The sequence below is a fragment of the Pseudochaenichthys georgianus genome, chromosome 10, assembly GCF_902827115.2.
Source record: "Pseudochaenichthys georgianus chromosome 10, fPseGeo1.2, whole genome shotgun sequence".
Classification (NCBI taxonomy): Eukaryota; Metazoa; Chordata; class Actinopteri; order Perciformes; family Channichthyidae; genus Pseudochaenichthys; species Pseudochaenichthys georgianus.
In genome coordinates this window covers 34,079,438-34,100,627 of record NC_047512.1, presented here as the reverse complement: position 1 = coordinate 34,100,627, position 21,190 = coordinate 34,079,438, and the positions used below count along the sequence as shown (strand labels likewise).

The following is a 21,190-nucleotide window of genomic DNA, read 5'->3' as shown; positions in this document are numbered from 1 at the left end:
AACTTAATTAGTTTGATTGCGTTATCGACTGAGGCATAATGAAGGGAGAATGGCTCTGGAGGAATAAGGCTGTTAATACTGCAAAACGGGCCGGAGCGGGGTGCGGACAGATCGAAAATCAGCCTTTTTTTCTCAGAGTGGGTGAGCGGGGGTGAGTGAAACGGACCGATAAGGTATCCTTTGTTGAGTTCTTTCTCGATAAGCTGGGAGACTATGGTGGGTTCTTTAAATGCTGATTGCAGATTTTTTGAAACAAGGGACACGGAGGGAGGAGAAATAACCCCGACCCTGAACCCTTGAGAGAGCCCTGACAGAAGATATTCTACGAACACGGGATCTGGGTGAGTAGAAAGCGCTGCTGCTAAATGTGGGATGTTGATGGGGGTGGAAAGGTGATGTTTCAGGAGTTTTTTCCCCCACGTGGTTTCTGCTGCGGGAACTTCACGTGCCCGCGCCTGGGGCAAACTGACTTCGGGTGAGCCTCCCTGCAGGTACTGCAGATATGGAGATAAGAACAATAAGCAAAGGTGCAGATATTTTCGTTGAACTTATAACAGATCCTGTCGTCTGCCCTAATCTGCGCCTCTTGCCTATTCTGCACCTGTTTTTTTTGTTTATTATTCCCCGACTGTGACGCAGGAAAAGCTCTGAACCCGGAGAAAGGCACTGATGGGCAGAAGGGGGAGGTGTGGCCCTGCGTCCCGCAGCTGATGCACGAAACAACTTGTTGCCCGCCAGTCGCCATCACGAGCAGCTCGGTGTCCAGCACGGACCAGTCCAGGCGAACGTTGCAGTGGGCTAAGTGAAGCGCTGCTTTGCTAGAAAAGCTCTTGTGATAGGAGTAGAACGTGGATTTCCCGAATTTGAGATAAAGATCGCCGATGAGGCCCAGATAAGCGTCTAACTCAACTCTTCTTTCCGGGTAAACGGAACACAGGACATCGCGGAAGATGCCGAAAGCAACCAGAAATTGTCCTATGTTGAGGTCTCTGAGGAGCCGAGGATCTGCGGACTTAAAAACGGCAGTGATGCTTCCTCCCGTGGCGATTGACTTGTCGCACTCCGGGGAAGGCAAGATGAGGGTGACTAAATTTATGTCTTTCCCTTCGAGGATTTTCGCTCTCAGCCGAGAGGAAATGTGAGCGCTCTGGGGAATATGAGGCCTACCTGAGTGAGGCGCTGGGAGTGCTGAAGCCAGGGAGTGAGGGGGAGTTATGATTTGTGGAGGGAAACCCCCGAGACCTGGCATAAATCCTGTTGGCAGCGAAGCGGGGACCGAGGCCCAGTTCGCAGAAGAGGTTGAAGCTCCGATGGGGCCTTTATCCATGGCCTGCAGGCGAGCGTCAATTAGCAGCATAGAGCTAGCCAACGATTGCAGGGAGTTTGCTATGCTATCCGTTAGTGGCTGATTACCGGGGCTCCCGGGCTGGGCGACGCTTGGGTGAGCCTGTGGAAAGGTGGACCTTTTAGATGGACCGGCTCTAGAGGGACTTGACTTTTTTTTCCTTTTCCCCCCGCGGCTCCGCCCGCGTCCTCGCTCCGGCCTCTCGGGGGTGATAGCTGGAGAGTTGGCTGGAGCTGCTGGGGCTGCTGCCCTGGGCTGATGGACCGCGCCGGAGACTTGGTCCGAGAGCTCCCTGAGCTGGGAGAGAGGGAGATCTGAGGCTGCAGAGATACCCTGCTGCCGTAAATGGGTGATTATGAAGTTTGCTTCTGCTGATTGTGAGCTGTCACGGGAAGCCAGGCGGGCGCTCATGCGCCGGAGGCTTGAGGAGTTCGAAGCTGCATCCGGAGGTACATCGGAGCCAGGATCGAGATCCTTCGAAAACGGTTCGTTCTCGGAAGAGTCTGTGTTAGACATTGTGGTTTGTTTTTCTTTCTTTTCTGAGTGTTTACGGAGGAGTATTCGTTTACTACCTTTTGCGTTGACACCTGAAATGACAACTGACAGGAAGGGGAGAGCAGATTTAAAGAGGTTAGCAGGTGCGATGATTGGCTAGCCGGGGCGTAATGCCCCTGATCACTTATTGAAATAACGTGTGACACCCGATGCTGTTGTCTTCCTGATTGAACTTACACTGAGCTACATTTCAATCGACCGGACTTCTTTCTGAAGATGTGAGCGTCCTTAACAACGGTCAATAAGTCCTTGACAGCGGTCTGTCTGTTCGGTATTAACAACGTGTCACGTGTTCTGAATTGACCAATCAGAATCGAGTATTCAACTAAGCCATGTAATAATTGCTGATATATTTATGATCCACGTCACATATTCAGTTTCGGCAGCAGTTCTTCCTGTTTGTCTAGAAGTCTTCTCATCAGGGCTCTATAAATAGCGAACTACGGCAGATATGTAATATTTAATGCAGCCGAACCGTGTATTACAATGCAGTTATGTGATGACCTTCAAAGAGAAAAGCAAGCAAACTCGGAATAAAGTATTAATTTATTTTGAAAAAATGTTTTCGGATTTCACATCAGCAGGAAGTCCGGTTAACTAAAATGTCCATGCGGAACAATACCCCAACCCATACTGTAGATCCGTGGGTGAATAATGTCAATCACCACATTACACACATTCCTTCACATTTAAATTTTAATTTACATTAAAGTATTTCGTGAGGCCTTCTAAAATGTTTTTAAATATAATTAGGGTTGTGGTTGAAGAGTTTGTAAATGATTGCGTTGCCTGGCAACTGCAATCGCACAACGGCACGTCCGTTAATTCCACAACCACACACATGGATTAACATCGATTTAATACATTAATGTAGCCTTTGTTTCTGCTAAAAGAGGTGTCAACCAGCTGGGGCAACAAGAAAATCGGCGAAATCGAGTGTGACTATTAAAAAATAAATAATTATTATATTAATATTGACAATAACAACCGATCGTCAGGGTAGAGCATTTGCCGGAGAGCGTTCTCATGGCGTCTATTATCAACGCTATGGGAGGTCTATGGGACGCCCTGCCCGTTGAAAACTAACGCTCAAGGGGTACCCTGTGCGTAATAGGGTGACAGGGAGGGGCCCTGACCGACCGTCAACATGTGACGGGTTGGGAGTGAGAACGTGTTGTTTAAAGTGATGTTTAAAACTCTTAAGTTAATGGGGCTCAGTTAATGGGGCTCATTCACTGGCGCTTCCACAAACAACAACCAACATAATTATTACATTCAAATGAAGTACATATTCAAGTTTACATTAACTTTGGATAATAACATGGGAGAAATGAGCGGAAGCGCTTTATTTTCCTCTCTCCCCCTCTCCTGACAGCCTGTCAGTATCGTCTCATGCAGCTCACTGATCCAGTAATGAGTGACCCGACAGTAAAGAATAAATATATTTATTACTAGTTTAGCTTGTTCCAGAGGTAGATAAAATAGCTAAGTGTGTTAGGTCTAACTCTTGAGTATTTTGCTCCGCTCCCCGGTCCGTACCGGCAGGTGGAGCTGCAGGATTTCTGCTTCACACACGTTGCATACCGCTATTTTATTGTCATTTTCGGACACCTTAAAATACTGCCAGACTGGTGAAGCCATTTTGGCGAGCTTGTTTTGCCGCGCACAGAGAAAAGTGTCATGTATTTTACGTCATGTGATAGGCTCTCGCAATCGGCATTTTTAGAGAGCACCGATCGATCGGTAGAGAGTGAGTATCGGCCGATATCGATCAGCGGCCGATCGATCGGAGCATCCCTAACTTACATGATGCCGAATTTAACAAACAAATTTAAATAATTGGTTTAAACAGCATAATAATAAGGACGACCGTCCGTTCTGTGATTCTCCAGAACACACATGTGTAGCATGTTATTTCGATGAGAGATGAGCAGATCGCCACTGGGCTTTCAACTAAAGACACAGCCATGCAATAACTGCGGCATTTGTACAGCTCCTTATGGGTAGGCTACTGCAATTTGTGAAGTGCTTTCCTCTGTGGTGAAATGATCGGCACTGCACCACGGAGGAAAGCGGCAGAAAGTCGCCTGGAGTTAAAGAGAGCGGGGCTGCGTTGCGTGCATGGCTTCCTTCTGCAGGTAACGGGGAGACGCGCTCTGGCGGCGGTCTCGTTCAGGATCCGAAAATACAATTTCAATATTTTGCACACTTATTCCTAGTGTGCCACTGGTTACGATGTCGCGTGCCAATGGTGGCACGTGTACCAGGGGTTGCCGACCCCTGATCTAGACAAATGGTTCTCTCCTACCCAAAAGCTGTCATATTTAATGTCATCAACTCAGCCCACCAATACTAATGTGAATTTATATTCCTCCCTAAAGGAACATCCTTTTACCTCTCCCCTTGCTCCATCCACAGGGAGGTCAGTGTCAGCCACACATCAGCCCCGGAGCTGGGGGGACTTCAGCAGGAGGGCTGCTAACCCTAACCCTAACCTGCTGGGGCTTGAACCCGGCTTCTCTATTTGAACGATTGTCTCTGTAGCCACTAAGAAACTCATTGGCCTCTGGAAATGTTCACTCCCAGGAAAAATAGTGTGATAGAGTGTACTTGAGTGTTTAAACTGGAAACTAATCATGCCCTGTGGTATTACATTAACCTTTGCCTGATGAGTTCTTCATCTCTCAGTCCGGTCCCTCCGGCCACCTTCGATCCAATCACATCACTACTCTAGATTCTACAATTGCACCACAGCAGACAGACCCGCTGTGATGCACATTAATCTGTGCACGTTTTCTCCCACCTCCCATCCCGCTGCAGCACTGGCCATTTGACAGTTCCTGCCCTGGCTGTTTGCATTATATGTTATATTGTCTCGGGGCCTCCATGACAATGTGAACACGGGTAATTATCGATTCTTGTTTCAGTGCAGAATCTTTGAGAACTGCATAAATATTACACCACCTCGAGAGACAGGACTTCGTTTTACTCATCAACTGAAAACCTGCCTCTGTCTTTAGAAGATATAATAATAACCTACCAATAATTAAAGTGTTTTTATTCAAAATATCCCAATCCAGCTACATAATATATACGTATGAGTCTTACTGCAGTCGTGGCACAGCTTCAGTTCGGTCCATCCGCTCAACATTTCTGCATCTCAGCTATGATAGTCCATGGTTCATTCATGTGCAATGAATCCGTAATTACAATATTTCCATTTGGGCCAGTGCTTCCTTCATATTTTCACTTCAAGGCATCCCTGGCCCATATGTTTAGTGGTGTGGAGAGCTTCTTTACCTTCTTGAAATTCACATCAGCTGTCCAATCCAACCGTTGTGAAAGCCTCACTGTTTTAATGTATTTTTTACTCAGATGTATCTGTTTCATTGTAGATTATTAATTTATTGTGTCTACACTTGTCTACCTTAGTTTGCAAGTTTTAGTTTTAATTGGAGCGTTTTAGATCCCTAGAGATTGAAGCAGCGGTTTTACCACAACAAGTACATAAGTAGGTGAATTGAAAACATGAATATGGTCGTGTTCAAATTTAAGAAAGAGTAAATATGTTTTGTCTCGAAGCACACGCCTCCTCACCAAAAGCAGGGTGAGGGTTCTAGCCATCAGTTGAAAGCCAACCCAAGATTGACTCGTTTGGGATCGTTGGGGGAATATGGAAGGAATTACTTCTCACCATATTCAGATCTTTTCAAAGCTTCCTTTAGGATGCATGCAAATGATTTGGCACCTGGTCGATACAGACAGAGGGTGAAAAGAGGTGCTGCAACACAGGCAGTATGAGAAAAATAAAGAACTTTTTGAACATTAAAGCGTGTAAACATGTCACAGTAGAGGTACAAAATCCAAAGAATTGTCCCCGCCCCTTTTCCAACAACGTATGTCTTAATTTTTCCAGTTGAGCACTAGCAGCATGGTAAACAGTTATTTTTATTTGAGATAATTTACAGCTACACTGAAGGGATCCGTTGATATTACAGTACCACATCCATCCTCTGTTAGTGACTGTCTGGATGACCTATGACAATCGCCAATAATTGTCTAAATATAACAGCTATAACTTAACAAAAGTATATTCAAAAGCTTAATCACTGTTTATTTGGAATATAAAGGTTGACAAAGCTGCCGACGCTATGCAAAGTAATAGCAATCACGCTTTAAAGTGGGATTGCCAAGACATTATACGGCAATGTTGAAGAGCCCTAGAGCAGACGAAGCATAAAATGAATACTCAACACACAAGAGTTTACCGTAGGAAAGAAGGGTTAGTAGAGGAGATGAGGCGTTGGCTTGTTGATATTGAGAAGGATAGCAGTTAAACTCCAAAAGTTACTGTTTATGCTTAAAGTGCATGCTCTTGTACCAATTATTTGCATGCAAAGAGTTTGATACAAGCCTTTAAGGACAATATGATTATTGTTCATGGTGAGTTGCCAACAGAACCACATGGTTCTACAGATGTAGCCTATCATTTTGGGCGTTCCTTCTTTGGTCGGGCTGTAGCAGGTAAGATGACGCACTTTCCGAAAGAAAACCCCCCAGGATGACATAGTGAATATGTGTCAGACTTGTTACGCCCCTTGATACATTATATGGAAACTAGCTGCATTATATGGAAACTAGCTGCAATGGGTGATGGAAGCTGCCACATTGAAACTCATATCAAATATGATATATACAGCTGATTAGAAGGTGTTTGCTTCTAACACAGACACAGAACAGTTTGTTGTTTTGATGCATACAATAGCAATAAAACATGCCTCTGGTTAATAATTATATAGCATTCTCTCCATAAAATCTGGTGTGTTAAAGGCAACACATGAGGGAAATATTTAATATACCAGAAATAACTGTTGATGCCGTGGCTTTAACTGAAAAACTGACGGCATAATAAAATGTACTGTATGGCCCGGGACAAACATATTTATATATCTTTTAAACAAGATTAAATAATAGGCTGTAATGTTCTTTTTTTCCAAAATACAACATTTAGTATAATTCATTATCAATAGCAAATGGTGTAAACATAACTCTAACAAAAGACTATATAAATAAATGCATTTAGGAGTTTAATTGTAAAAGTAATGTGTTACTTATCCCTCAAAGGTTTTATTGTCATAACATATACAAAACTATGGTTTAATTAAGTAATGTATGAATAACTTAGACCGCAGGTTCCTCAAAAGTGCAATTCACAATGTAATGCAGCCTGTCAAGATCCTCTCTATGGTGCACCTGTAGAAGTTGCACAGTATCCTGTAGTCCATGTTGAACCTCCTCAGCCTGCGGAGGAAGAAGAGCTGCTGTTTTGGTGATGGTGGTAGTGTGAAGAGTCCATGTCAGGTCCTCAGTGATGAGTCCATGTCAGGTACTCAGTGATGTGGACACCGAGGAACCTGAAGCTGCTGACTCTCTCCACCGTAGTCCCATTGATGATCTCTCTGCTGCCTCCTGTAATCCACAATCAGCTCCTAGGTTTTGCTGACGTTGAGATGGAGGTTGTTATCCTGGCACCAAGATGCCAGGGTTCTGACCTCCTCTTTGTACGCCATCTCGTCGCCGTCGGTGATCAGTCCGATGATGGTCGTGTCATCAACAAACTTCACGATGGTGTTGGAGCTGTGTGTGGCCACGCAGTTGTATGTGAACACTAGTAGATGAGAGGGCTAAGCATACAGCCCTGAGGGGCTCCACCAAGGGCTAAACAAAGACCAAAGTTTACCCAGTTAGCTGTTTATGTGTATTTGTAAAGGAAGCGCCCTCATGGTGTAGATTACCAGCCATTGGGATTAGATGGCTAGGTGGTGGGACATCTAGTTGGCTACATCTGTACTACATGTGGTCTCATCTCTGCTTGCCATGGTTGGACCATGCCAACTCTCTTGTGGTTCAATCCCCTATGTGTTGTAGAATCTGGCCAGTCTGTACCACTGTGAGTCAAAGGAGAGTCAAACCAGCACGATGTAAAGAGTGGGAAACACAACCCTGTGGCCTGTATGGGCTTTCTTTGACACTGTTTCTTCAAGGGATATGCTCATTATTTCAGAAACCCTGCTGTCTGCTGGTACGGCCAGTCACTTTCAATTCAAACCAAACTGCCAAAGAGCACAGTTACTTAATTGTGGCTGGACTCAGCTAGCAGAAAGTATATTCACTACCCCCTTCAATCTTCTGTTTTGGTCAGCAAATGCTGATTTGCTCCTTTCATTCCCTTTTTTTGGTTTATTTGTTTAAAAATAATCCAGATGTTCCCACACTTTTGTTCAGTCTTCACTCTGATAATTTCCTGTGTGGATTTGTTTACAGGTCTGTCTTACCATTTAACCCAAAAATTGATTTGTCTAAGTTCACTCTCCTAACACTAATTTTCTCTGGTCCTGTCCCTATGGCAATTTCCTCCGAAGTTCAAGTTGTGAATACTCGATGTATAGCCGCTGACACTGAGTTCACTTCACAAGACACTGGCTTTTAAAATAATGCTTAAATAATTTCAGAGATAGTAAACACTTTTCTGTTTACTATCTCTGAAATTATGTATGCCTCTTGTCATGTGAAATTGTGATTTATCTTGCATTCCATTTCTAAGATGTACGTAGAATTGAAACTGATATTTACTTACTTGATAATCAACAAAAAACTAAAATTAGATTATCTTAACAATACTTTTGACATTATTTGGAATCCACATAATACAGTATGAATCAGAACAATGGAAAGAAACATTTAGCAATCTCCATGTGACTTTAGACTTCATTAAATACGGCTTGTCACAATTATTGAAATAATCAAATCGATAAAGTATTAAATACGATTTTTTTTTTTAAATGGTGAACAGATTAAATGACCACTATGAGGAGACTTTTTCGCAAGCTGTGATTCTACTGGACCATCTGTGTGATGACGACACAATTGCTACGTCAGCGCAGTTAGTATGATCCTGGATATCTCTTGGTGTGGCTAAATCTGACCTTAATTTAGGGTTAGAGTTCATAACACAAACATCAGATCACCCCCTTTCCCCCACCTCCTCTTTTCCTCGCAGGCTTTTAGAGGAGTATAACCTCGCCATAAGGAGAGTATTTTTTCCAGCTGTCGCCAATATTTTCTTCACATGCCTCTTTGCTCCCTCTGGCCTCCTTTTTAATCTGCTCTAAACTGCTCTCCTCCTCGTTTCTCTTCAACCGTGCTATTCCTTTACACTTATCTTCTTTTTGCAGTTTTTTGTGGAGTGAAGGAGTGAAACATGGACCTCCACCTGTCTCTAAGATGTACACATTTTTCTCCCAGTTCCTTCCCTCTCATGTTTATTTTTTGAAGTACTAATCAAGTTTTTTATTTCTCCTTGTTTCTTAAAAGTTTGGAAAATGTGTTAATTTATGTCCCTGCTGACTTTGTCTTCTCTTTATGTGTTTGTCCAGAGTTTTGAGGGAGCACTTAGGAGAGAAGGAGGTGCAGCTCTCCTTAACCTTTGATGCTGTGGATGAGGCAGACCTGGCCAACTACACCTGTTATGTGGAGAACCACATAGGGAGGCGCAGCGGGAGTGCAATACTGCAGAAGAAAGGTAGATCACTTTTTCTTTCTCTTTACTTCCAACAATTTTTGAAACAGAATCAGGGACTCCAATGGAGAGAAAATCAGCCGTCGTCAGATTAATGTTGATTTTTCAAACAATACATCTAATTGAGTGAAAGATCAATGACAGCTTGCAAGTTAATTGCTCATCTAAATAAAGAACAGCAGCATATGTATTTGTATCTGCACCTGTATGTTAACCAACATTATCATCACCAAAATCTACTTTCTAGCGCTAAAGTAAATCAACAAGGACTGGGAATGTTAAATGGGAAAAAGTTAGCAGCTTGCACCAGTGCTAGCTAGCTAGCATTGTTAGCAGTGAATTGATCTATTTCAAAAACAAAACATACTCTCCACAAACAGCCCACTAATTTGTGTCTTTTAGTATGTATAGTAATGCTTATACATAGTATATCATGTGAGAGATAGGGTAGTTTTCTCATTGACTTCTATACAGTCAGACTTATTTTTGCAACCACTCTAGTCGCCCCCTGCTGGTCATTAATAGTAATGCAGGTTTAAGACAATTACACATTAGCCTCACTCACAGAACAGTGAAAAGAGAAAGTGTAACAACTGAACATGGGGATGAAAGGGGATAATAAATCTGCATCAATGTGCATCCATCTATTGGAAATAAGGTCAATAAGTACATTGCCCAATCATTTTATTTTCCTAAACTATTCCCCTAAGCAGGGTAAATATTAACTAAGTGGAAGCCTATTTCTAATTATAGATAATTAACTGTCAGTAAGTAAGAAGTAAAGTTCTGTATTGAAAGCTTTCATGGTGTATTTTCCCCAAAGCAGTGCTTCATTTTGGAACCTGACAAGCTAAATATAAATCTATGTCTGCTCTCCGACATATTCAATTTCGGAAAGGAAAACCCCGCCAACACAGGAACTGATGTTACTTGTATGGCCCGGTAAATATTTGTGGATGTGAATGGCCATCATGAAAAGTGCGAGAAATAAAAGCTCTTCCAAAGATTATTTTTAACCATTTTGTTAGCTCATCCCAAACAGAATATCAAATATATTGACTCTCAGACAGACCAAGAGGTCCAAAAGAAAAGATCCCACTTTAGAAGATGATCGACAGGAGATCTCCAGAAAGACTGGTAAAAAGAGCAGCACAGATGGAGACAAAATAAAGAACAGGTTCTCTTAGTTATACTGTAAATATTCAGCTGAAAAATGCATGAGGGCACAGCTCCCTTTGTAAAACATTTGCAGCAGTCCTGCAGTATCTTGTTATCCATCTGATAATGCAGAGAGAACGGGCCGGTTTGAGTCAGAGGCCATGACACGGAGAAACACAAAAAGAAACATTGCCAGAGGAGGAGATTAATTGTGTTACCTCGAATTTTGGTGGAAAAGAGGGACGTGTGAATGCCCGCTATATAAAATAAACGTACATGATGCAGAGGAGCAGGGACAGTGGGGAATGTGGAAAGAGATAAACAGGTGGCTGGAGACAGAATTAGGAAAGCGAATGGAGAAAAAGGTAATAATAAATGCTGACAGAGAGATAAAGAAAGACAGGGGTTGTAGTCGAATTTTCCAAAAATCAGCTCCCATCGTCTTTTCCAATCCACTATTCCTTGACCTCTGTATACAACGTCACAGGGTTAAGGAATAATGGATAGGAGAATTCAATAAGACTTAGGAAAAGAGACTGTGGTGCTTGGGGAATCCGACTGCACTTTCACTATCGACGTATGTATGATGCGCCAGCGGACGTCATAAATGTGCGTCTGCTGTGAAGAAACTACAGTTTTCTACATTACTATAGTACTACTCTAAGCGCATCTAGAGACTCTCCACCGTGCTCTTATGGTGTCGTTGTATGCTTTATGAACATGGACAACAGAGAAATATATTCTTCATGACCAAGGTTAGAATTTAAATATAAAAATAAAGTGAAATGTATGCTCGTCACCCTCGTCCTCCGGTCCACACGTATTAATCCACATGAATCCAAACACGTATGATTGTATGAAAAGATTTAAAAATAAATACAAATGTATTTATTATAAACTTGTTAGGCCATCATTCAAACGTGTTTTAAAATGTTTAAGAAACTCCACACAACTCAGTAAACACTGTCAATATTGACTTTATTTGATAATTTCAGTAAAAAAGTAACGTTCATATTTCTCCTTTTGATTATTATAGTGATGAACGTCAAAACAAAGCACTTTGGCAAGTTACCACATAAGTTGTTAAATGCTTAATAACCGTAATGTACTGGATTAGTACAGAAATGTGTATTTGTGTGTGTTTATGTGTGTGTGATCAGGGACTCAAAACGACTACAAATAGACATAAAAAAACTTAAAAGTGACATAAAGCATTTTCGAAGAGACTCAATAAGACCAAAGCGAGACTCAAAACAACCACAAACGGACTCAAAATTACCCAAAAGAGACAAAAAAACATTTAAGTGACTAAAAGCTACTTCAAAGAGACTCCAAAAGAACACAGGGAGACACAAACCAACTACAAACAGCAAGTGACTACAAAGACACACATAATTAAAACTGCAGTCACAGACGTGCACGCAGATGTGGGCGGGCCTTCACGTCCGAGCGCCTGTAGGGGAGGGTCGCCGGTCGTCCCGGCGTCAAGCAGACGCGCGCGCGTCCTCCGAAATGAGCCGTTCGTAATTGCTCAATTGTTCGCGTTCCGGACTCCTCGGTCCTCCGGCAGCGACCCGGAAACGTATGTGGGCGGGCCGCTTCAAAGGAAAACACATTTCTGTAAAGGCTCGTCGACGATCGATTATCGAGGAGGCTGTCTGGAGGAGCAGTAACCGTGGCGTGTGGTGCAGTGGGTTGTGCAGATGTTCTGCCCTTGACCGTTTGTTTACTCAATAAACGCATCTCCTCTGGATATTAGGTTATGTATGTTTTTAATACAACTGCTTTAATTGTGAGCCGACATTTACAGTGAGAAGAGCTGCTGAGGCCAGTGCAGAAAGCAGAGCAGTGTATAATATATATATATATATATATATATATCAATAATATATGTAACAGGCCTACATTACACACTTTATTTGTATGCTTTAGTAGATATCTACAAATAAACAGTTGATATGTTTCATGAAAGCAAATAGTGCTTCACATCATAACATATACATGGGCCGTAGCCCGATATATATTATATGCTTTAAGAGCTGTATGTGTGTGTTATGGAGTGTATATCTGTCTGTTGTAATTGCATGTGCCACCAGCAGAGGGAGCTGCTGGACTAACACTCAACATCATTGCCAGCAGTGTGTGTGTGTGTGTGTGTGTGTGTGTGTGTGTGTGTGTGTGTGTGTGTGTGTGTGTGTGTGTGTGTGTGTGTGTGTGTGTGTGTGTGTGTGTGTGTGTGTGTGTGTGTGTGTGTGTGTGTGTGTGTGTGTGTGTGTGTGTGTGTGTGTGTGTGTGTGTGTGTGTGTGTGTGTGTGAGAAAGAGACAGATGATGTGGAATGCAGAGTAGCTTATTTGACATCTAAATGTTGGAAAATGGTACATTCTAGCCTGTGAGCTCCCCGTTCGAGCGACTGACTATTCCTTTGCAATGTAGCATCGCATTGGATATGGGCTGAACTTGTCCTGGAATGGAAATGTTCCGGCCATTTCCCCAGGAGGCCTTAGCAAAGATGTGCAGAACAGGGATGGAAACTGCACATTTTTCAAAATGGCCGACTTTCTGAGGGCCGGGCCAACTGGAAGGCAATTTGAAAGATGTCCTCAATCATACGAGCAATGTGTATACAACGTCTCGTGCATATTGGAACAACCATATGTGAGTAGTTTGGAGTAATTTGCGACATGTAAATCGTCAAAAATTGTGTATTGTCTGTTAGCTTACGACCGCACCGATTGAGCTAGCAACTTTTTTACTCCCAATTTAGCATGGCTGTGGATATGGGCTGAACTGGTCCTGGAGTGGAATTTTTCCAATCATTTCCCTCAGAGCCGTGTGCAAAAATGTGCTCAAAATGCATGGAAAACGGCCATCTTTCAAAATTGCCCTTTTTGTGGGGGCGGGGCTAATGAAAAGCCATATCAAATATGTGTGCCATCATAATAGCAATGTGTATACAGCGTTTCGTGAATATCGGGAAAACTATATGACAGTAGTTTGGAGTCATTTGCGACATGTAAATCGTCAAAAATTGTACATTCTCTGTTAGCTTACGTCCGCCCCCATTGAACTAGCAACTATTTTATTCGCAATTTAGCATGATATTGGATATTGGCTGAACTTGTCCGGGACTGGAATTTTTCCGATCTATTCCCTAGGAGGTGTTTGCGAAAAAGCGCTTGAAATGCATGAATAACGGCGATTTTTCAAAATGGCCGACTTTTTGGGGGGCAGGGCTAATGGAAGCCATTTTGAAATATGCCCCCAATTCCATGAGGAATGTCTGTGGCAAGATTCGGGTAGTTTGGAGAAACTATATGTGACTATCGCACAATAGGGGGGCGCTACTGATTTGGTGTACAAAAACTATGATTTTTTTGTACAGTCTGGAAAAGGTTGTGGGCTGTGACGTGTGTTCCACGTTTTTGCGTCAAATTCATTTTAGCAATTTTGTGACATTTAAATCGTCAAACGTGGCACATTCTCCATTAGCTTACAAGCTCCCCGTTTGAGCAGGCAACTATTCATTCGCAATTTAGCATCACATTGGATATGGGTAGATCTTGTCCTGGTTTGGAATTTTTCCGATCATTTCCCTAGGAGTATGTGAAAATGCGCTTGAAACTTCATGGGGGGCGGGGATAATGGAAGCCATTTTGAAATATGTCCGCAATTCCATGAGGAATGTCTGTGCCAAGTTTCGGGTAGTTCGGAGAAACTATATGTGAGTACCGCACAATAGGGGGCACTACTGAGCCGTATTTGCTAAAACGTAAAAAAGGTTGTGGGCTGTCACGTGTGTTCCGATTTTAAAGGCCGTTACTCCTTTTAACATAAAGTTATGTGTCCGTATGTGTTTTTAACCCTTCAATTTCGAGAAAAAACTGAATAGGACACGCCCACATCCATCATTGATTGCGACACTTTAAATCTCTGTTAATACTCATCCTGCCAGTATATCTATGACAAAATATATTTATTTCGTCCATCCGTTCTTGAGGTATACATGTGTTGTTGGCACCCCCTATCGTCCAAGATGAACATGCTTTTTTGTGCCTATTTCCCAAGACAGACTGAACCTATCCACTGAAAACTGTGATATTTGGATACATTTCGTATGAATTAGGAGCATTTATGTCTAGGCCACACCTTTTTGCTAATATGTTGCGATTTTTCCACATGTTGTGCTTTTTTTCTAGGGTAATGTGTCTGACCCTCCATTGATGATGTACACTTAGTTTGGTGTTGAAAAGCAAAAAATTGAAATGATAGTTAATATTTCACTGTTTTTGACATTATGCTAATTGCAACAACAAGAAAAAGTAGGCGGAGCTTCGGGATATGAGAGGATAATATGTAGAGCCGCTCCACCCGGATAAGTGTGCAACATTTCAGGTCCGTCAGATTTACGCTGTGACTATGTACATTTTTTTCGAAAACTGAATTTTCACAGGTGGCACTGGAGAGCATGTTGGAAATGTTTCACCCATCGAATCCAGAATGTAAAATGTTGCACCCGTCCTGCCGGCGTTGCCAAATGTCGCTACATGAAAAGTGTCGTAACCCAATCAAAAACAGGTCGAAACTGCAGAGCATGGAGAATAAGAATTCTACCAATTACAATAGGTCTTCGCACACTTCGTGCTCAGGCCCTAATGAATAGAAAAAATGGGCTAAACAAACACAGACTAACACTACAACAGAAATGAATTATATTTTGAGGAAAATTGATTTTCTACTGGATTACATTTGGTTTTGATAAATCTTTAAAATGAACGTCCGTGACTTAAATAACATGTTTTATGTCTAAATTGGTGGCAAGTATACATCAGTCTTATACATATGTTATAAGTGCATTTTCTCATGTTATTGTATATGTTTTCAATGAATTGGTTTTATTATATTTACAAATAGAGAACTATGGAACAAAAAAAGGAAACAGTGCTTATCCAGCCAAGACATTACATTACATGTTACTTGTTAGACGCTTTTATCCAAAGCAACTTACATACTCAATACTGTGGACAATCCCCACTGGAGCAATTTGGGGTGAAGTGTCTTGCCCAGGGACACAACGACATGCTGACTGCAGTGGGGTTCTAACCTGTGCTCCCCTTATCACAACACCAAGGCTCTATCCACTGCGCCACACGCCTCCTGATAAAAAGACAAAACTGTTGAACCAGCAACAGACTAACTTAACTGAGCTAAAGATAGTCATGACGTAGTGAACAGTGATGTGTATGAACTAACTACAGTTCAGTTACCATAACTTTTAAATTGAACTGAAACAAAACAATGTGCTAAGTCATTTGTAATGTTCACCTTTAGTAGCCTATAGGCTCCTATTTGTGCAAGTTCACTAACCAGACTAAGAAGCCAACAGACAGGGACGGTGCCTCCTGGCCTGAAGCCTTGAAACTAATATAGTCACATTTGGGCGCCTGAACACAACACAACAATGTACCCTAAGTTAGCACAAGTTATTAAAGCTTGATTTCATGCACTGTGTGTGTGATTGAATTAGGGTGTGCTCTCACCATGCGATGACCCAAGGTAATGGGTTGATGCATCTATGTTGCACACATGTACTCACAGTGGTGTGTGTGTACTGCAGCCACACACTCACCTTCAGTACACACACCATAAACATCCACTTATTGTAACCGACAGAGCAGAAAGCTGCCTTCAGCCACCATGAAAAGAGTCTTACTCGAAAGAAAACATGGAGAGAGAGAGCTGTCAGGAGAGTGGAGGGATTGAAAGAAATTGACAGACAGAAAAATAGACAGGGACAAGAAGGACATGGTTTCTCTCATGTCTCTCAAAGGTTTGTGAATGTCGAGTTAGGGCTAACAATAGACTCCAATCTTATTTGCTTCATAGAATGCGCCGGTGAAAAATGGCCGCATTGTCTTATGGCTCCTCTCCAACTTTGCCCTTCTTCTTATTTTGTTTGTGTTTATTTACTTTTTGCAGTTTGCTTTTAGCATGGTTCGCAACATGCAAGCCGACCGCACCAACTCTGCTATACAATATAGCAGAGAGGAACTTCTTCACATCAGCAACTTTGTGGACAATAACTCACCGACAAACAATGCAGATTCGCCATGGCTGCCTCCTGCCGTCCTACCTGAGAGACGCAGGAGGAAGACAAAGCGGGGGTCCCGTGCCAGGCTGCTGGTCAGACTGAGGAAACGAGAAAACCGACCCCCTCTTCCGAGTATTCTTCTGGCTAATGTTCAATCGATTGAAAATAAGCTAGATTAACTCAGAAGTCAGATTGCTTTTCAACGGGACATTAAGAACTGTAACGTGTTCATTCTCACTGAGACTTGGCTCAACCCCGCTATCCCGGACTCCGCCATTGCTCCTGACGGATTCACTATTTTTCGCCAGGACAGGACTGTTAACTCGGGAAAAGTAAAGGTGGCGGTGTGTGTGTGATGACTAATAACAACTGGTGCACAGATGTGGGGATTATTTCTTCGGACTGTTCCGCTCATTTAGAGCACCTCATGATCACATGCCAGGCTTTTCACCTGCCGAGAGAATTCACATCTGTTGTGATAATAGCAGTGTATATTCCGCCGCTCGCCGACAACAACATAGCACTCGATCAGCTGTTTGGGATTATCGACAAGACCGAGACTTCAAGGAGGCGGCGTTCGTTGTGAACGGGGATTTTAACACTGCTAACATGAAGAATGGGTTGCCGAAGTACTATCAACACATCAGCTGCCCGACGCGCGGGGGAAACATACTGGACCATGTTTATTCCCCTTTTCGACATGGATATAAGGCTCTCCCTCGCCCTCCCTTCGGCAAATAAGACCACATCTCACTGCTGCCTTTTTACAGGCAGAAATGTAAACGGGACAGACCGGTAACAAGGACAGTACAGCGATGGAGTGTGGAGTCAGATTCAGCTCTGCAGGATTGCTTTGCATCTACGGATTGGAGTGTGTTTGAGGACAATAACATCAACACACGGATACAGTGATCTGGTACATTGGGAAATGCATCGATGACGTGGTACCGAAGGTTTCTGTACGAACATTCCCAAATCAAAAGCCCTGGATAAACAGCGAGGTGCGTACTAAGCTGAAAGCGTGCACTATCGCGCACAGAGCTTGAGATTTGGCGGAGTTCAGGACTTCTAGGTATGTACTCCGGAGAGCTATCAGTAGTGCAAAGAGACAGTACAAAGACAAGGTGGAATCTGACTTCAAAGGCTGTAACACCCGGTGGGCGGGACTAAGAACAATGACAGACTACAAAGGAGCAGCGTGGGATGCAGCGGGAGTGTCTGCATGCACATCTCTCCCAGATGAGCTGAACAGATTTTTTGCACGATTTGAGAGCAGCCAGGCTGGGGGTGCAGAGAAGGATCAGGAGCCCTGCCCTTTTGCTTTAAGCAGGGCAGATGTGTGTAAATCATTTAAAAGGGTTAACCCACACAAGGCTCCTGGACCTGATGGCATCCCTGGCCGTGTTCTCAGGGTGTGTGCAGTTCAGCTGGCAGAGGTGTTCACATACATCTTCAACAGGTCCCTGCTGCAGTCTGTAGTCCCCACATGCTTCAAACACTCCACCATCTTTCCTGTCCCCAAAAAGACAAAAATCACCAGCCTCAATGACTACCGCCCAGTAGCACTCACCTCCATCATAATGAAGTGCTTTGAGTGGTTAGTCAAACCCTCATCACCTCCTCCCTCCCTGACTCTCTGGACCCCCTGCAGTTTGTCTACAGAGCAAACAGGTCCACAGACGACGCCATAGCCCTCACCATCCACACTGCCCTCTCACACCTGGACCAGAGGAACACATGTGTGAGAATGCTGTTCATTGATTACAGTTCAGCATTGAACACCATTGTGCCCTCCAAGCTGGTCATCAAGCTCAGAGACCTCAGGCTCAACAGCGCCCTCTGTGACTGGATCCTGAACTTCCTGACGGGCAGACCCCAGGCAGTGCGGGTGGGAAACATCACATCCTCCACCCTGATCCTCCACACCGGAGCCCCTCAAGGCTGCGTGCTCAGCCCTCTCCTCTACTCCCTGTTCACTCACAGCTCCAACACCATCGTGAAGTTTGCTGATGACACGACCGTCATCAGCCAGATCACAGACGGCGTACAGAGAGGAGGTCGAAAACCTCACATCTTGGTGCCAGGATAACAACCTCCATCTCAACGTCAGCAAAACAAAGGAGCTGATCGTGGATTACAGGAAGCAGCAGGAAGAGGGACACACCCCCATCGCCATCAATGGGATTACGGTGGAGAGACTCAGCAGCTTCAGGTTCCTCGGGGTCCACATCACTGAGGACCTGACATGGACTCTTCACACCATCACCAAAAAAGCTTGACAGCGGCTCTTCTTCCTCCGCAGGCTGAGGAGGTTCAACATGGACTCCAGGATACTCTGCAACTTCTACAGGTGCACCATAGAGAGTATCCTGACTGGCTGCATCACGGCCTGGTACGGCAGCTGCACCGCCCTCAATCGTAAGGCTTTACAGAGGGTGGTGAAAACTGCACAGAACATCACCAGGACGGAGCTGCCATCCATGGAGGACCTTTACTCCCAGAGGCTCAGGAAGAAATCCCTCAGGATTATAAAAGACCCCCATCACCCCAGCTACAAACTGACTGTCTGCTGCCGTCTGGCAGGCGCTACCACAGCATCCGGACTAAAACCACCAGATTCAGACAGTTTCATCCCACAGGCATTAAGACTGCTAAACAACATCTGTTAAACACCTGAACTGTTGAAACAACATCCATAACATTCATCTGCTACTTAGTAATTATGTATCTATTTCTCTAATATATCATTCCAATAACTTGCATTATAGACTCTTATTGCACTATTTCACTTTTTTAAACTATTTTTCTTTTTGTATTTACTATTTACTTGCACTATATTTTTCTGTTTATCTGTGTTATTGTGTTGCACTGTTGGAGAAGCCTGTGACCTAAGATTTTCATCGGCATAACTACACTGTAGCTATGTTCGTATGACAAAATAAAGAACCTTGAACAGCAAAAAATAGAGATTTGGGAAGTGTAGTGAGGACTAATTTGGGAAGAGAAGGAAAGTTAGGGCCCCAAACCGAGCTACTGCCTATTAAAGAAGCCAAGTGCAACCTAGAAGGTCAACTCAGAAGTAAGCACTACTTGGCTCCCTCGACACAAACCAATGGAATTTTCCCATAGGATTTTAGATGATAGCAATTGATTTGGCAAACACACATTTATGATACTTACATGATTTATTAAGCAGGGTAATCTGCACATTTTAACACCACTTTACGATTGTTTAAATGCGATATAAAAAGCTAACGTTTTGCTTCATGAAACTACATCATGGTGGCATGACTCCACATCACAACAGCTAAGCTAAAGGTGGCTAATGTTCTGCGTGACAACTTTTGGAAGTCTTATTTCATAATTTGTTAGCAGCTGCCATTATTTGGACACATAGAAGCTTCAGACATTCAAACATAACAATCTCTTAAGCTTGTGATTACCACAGACCTTATGTCCGTCTTCTAAACAAAAATGTTGACTTAGAAAATGCTAAGTCATTTGCATGTTTTAGGACTCATTCCTCCGCCACTCTTTTGATCCATCTGATTGTCAAACCACCTTAAGGGGGTGAGGGGGTTTAAAATGCATCCTAGACCAATGTTGAATAGGTGTTAATGCAACAGTCTGAAGTTTGGAGTGTAGTCTTTCGCACTTCCCTAGTGTAAAGTGTTTAATTAGTTGGTTCTCTAAATAAGTCTGCATTTTGTCATATCACAGCGTCAGAAACAGCATCCAATTCGACATAGACAGAGTAGAAAGACAAATAAATGTTGCCGTAACTATCAAGCTTGTAACTTGGAGATGTTTTTTCTGTAAGTAATTTTTGTGCAACTAAGGCATGTGTTTGCATTCACAAAGGGTTGTGAATTGTTCTATGTCTAGTTACAAATGTGCTCTGTTAGCCAGTTGCCGCATAACCTCTCTTCCTTTAATGTTGTTGAGGCAGTAGCATGGATATGGATATAAAACATCATGTATAACGAGGGGTGCACATAACTGGTACGCAGGTACGCATGCGCGGCAAACATCTGAAATGCTTAACGTCACTTGTGTCACTACGGACTTGTGAAGCTTTTCCAAAGGCGCTTAGTTCACGGGACGACAGAGTCGGTCGCCGTGTGCACAGACGGGGCTGCTGTTAACGTCGGTGTGTACAACAGAATTGTGCCAATGTGAGACTAGCACTCCCCCCCCCCTTGCGTGGGGCCACAAGTTGGAGTACCAAACGCTGTCTCTTTCTAATGTCCCGCCCCCGTTTTAACCATTTATTTCATTCACAAGATGTGTTGACTGTCACAGTTAAAGATGATTTTAAGGCTAGAATATAAACACATAAATATCAATCAGGAAGAGCAAAATACTAGGGTTCAATCAAATCAAATGTTGCTTTAACATGGTAAGCATAAACAAAGCTATCAGTAACTATTAAACATATTGACGACCCATCCAGTGTTTTTGCC

General features: G+C 43.2%; 1 protein-coding gene across 4 annotated transcripts in view; it reads left to right on the top strand.

Moving 5' to 3' along the window:
* Positions 1-21,190, top strand: part of il1rapl2 (interleukin 1 receptor accessory protein-like 2) — a 630,266-nt gene that overhangs the window by 582,130 nt on the left and 26,946 nt on the right. For all 4 annotated transcript variants that reach the window (XM_034092584.1, XM_034092583.1, XM_071204669.1 and 1 more), the window contains exon 9: positions 9,337-9,482. In XM_034092584.1, the coding sequence (XP_033948475.1) occupies positions 9,337-9,482 (146 nt within the window). The remainder of the gene's footprint in view (positions 1-9,336; positions 9,483-21,190) is intronic.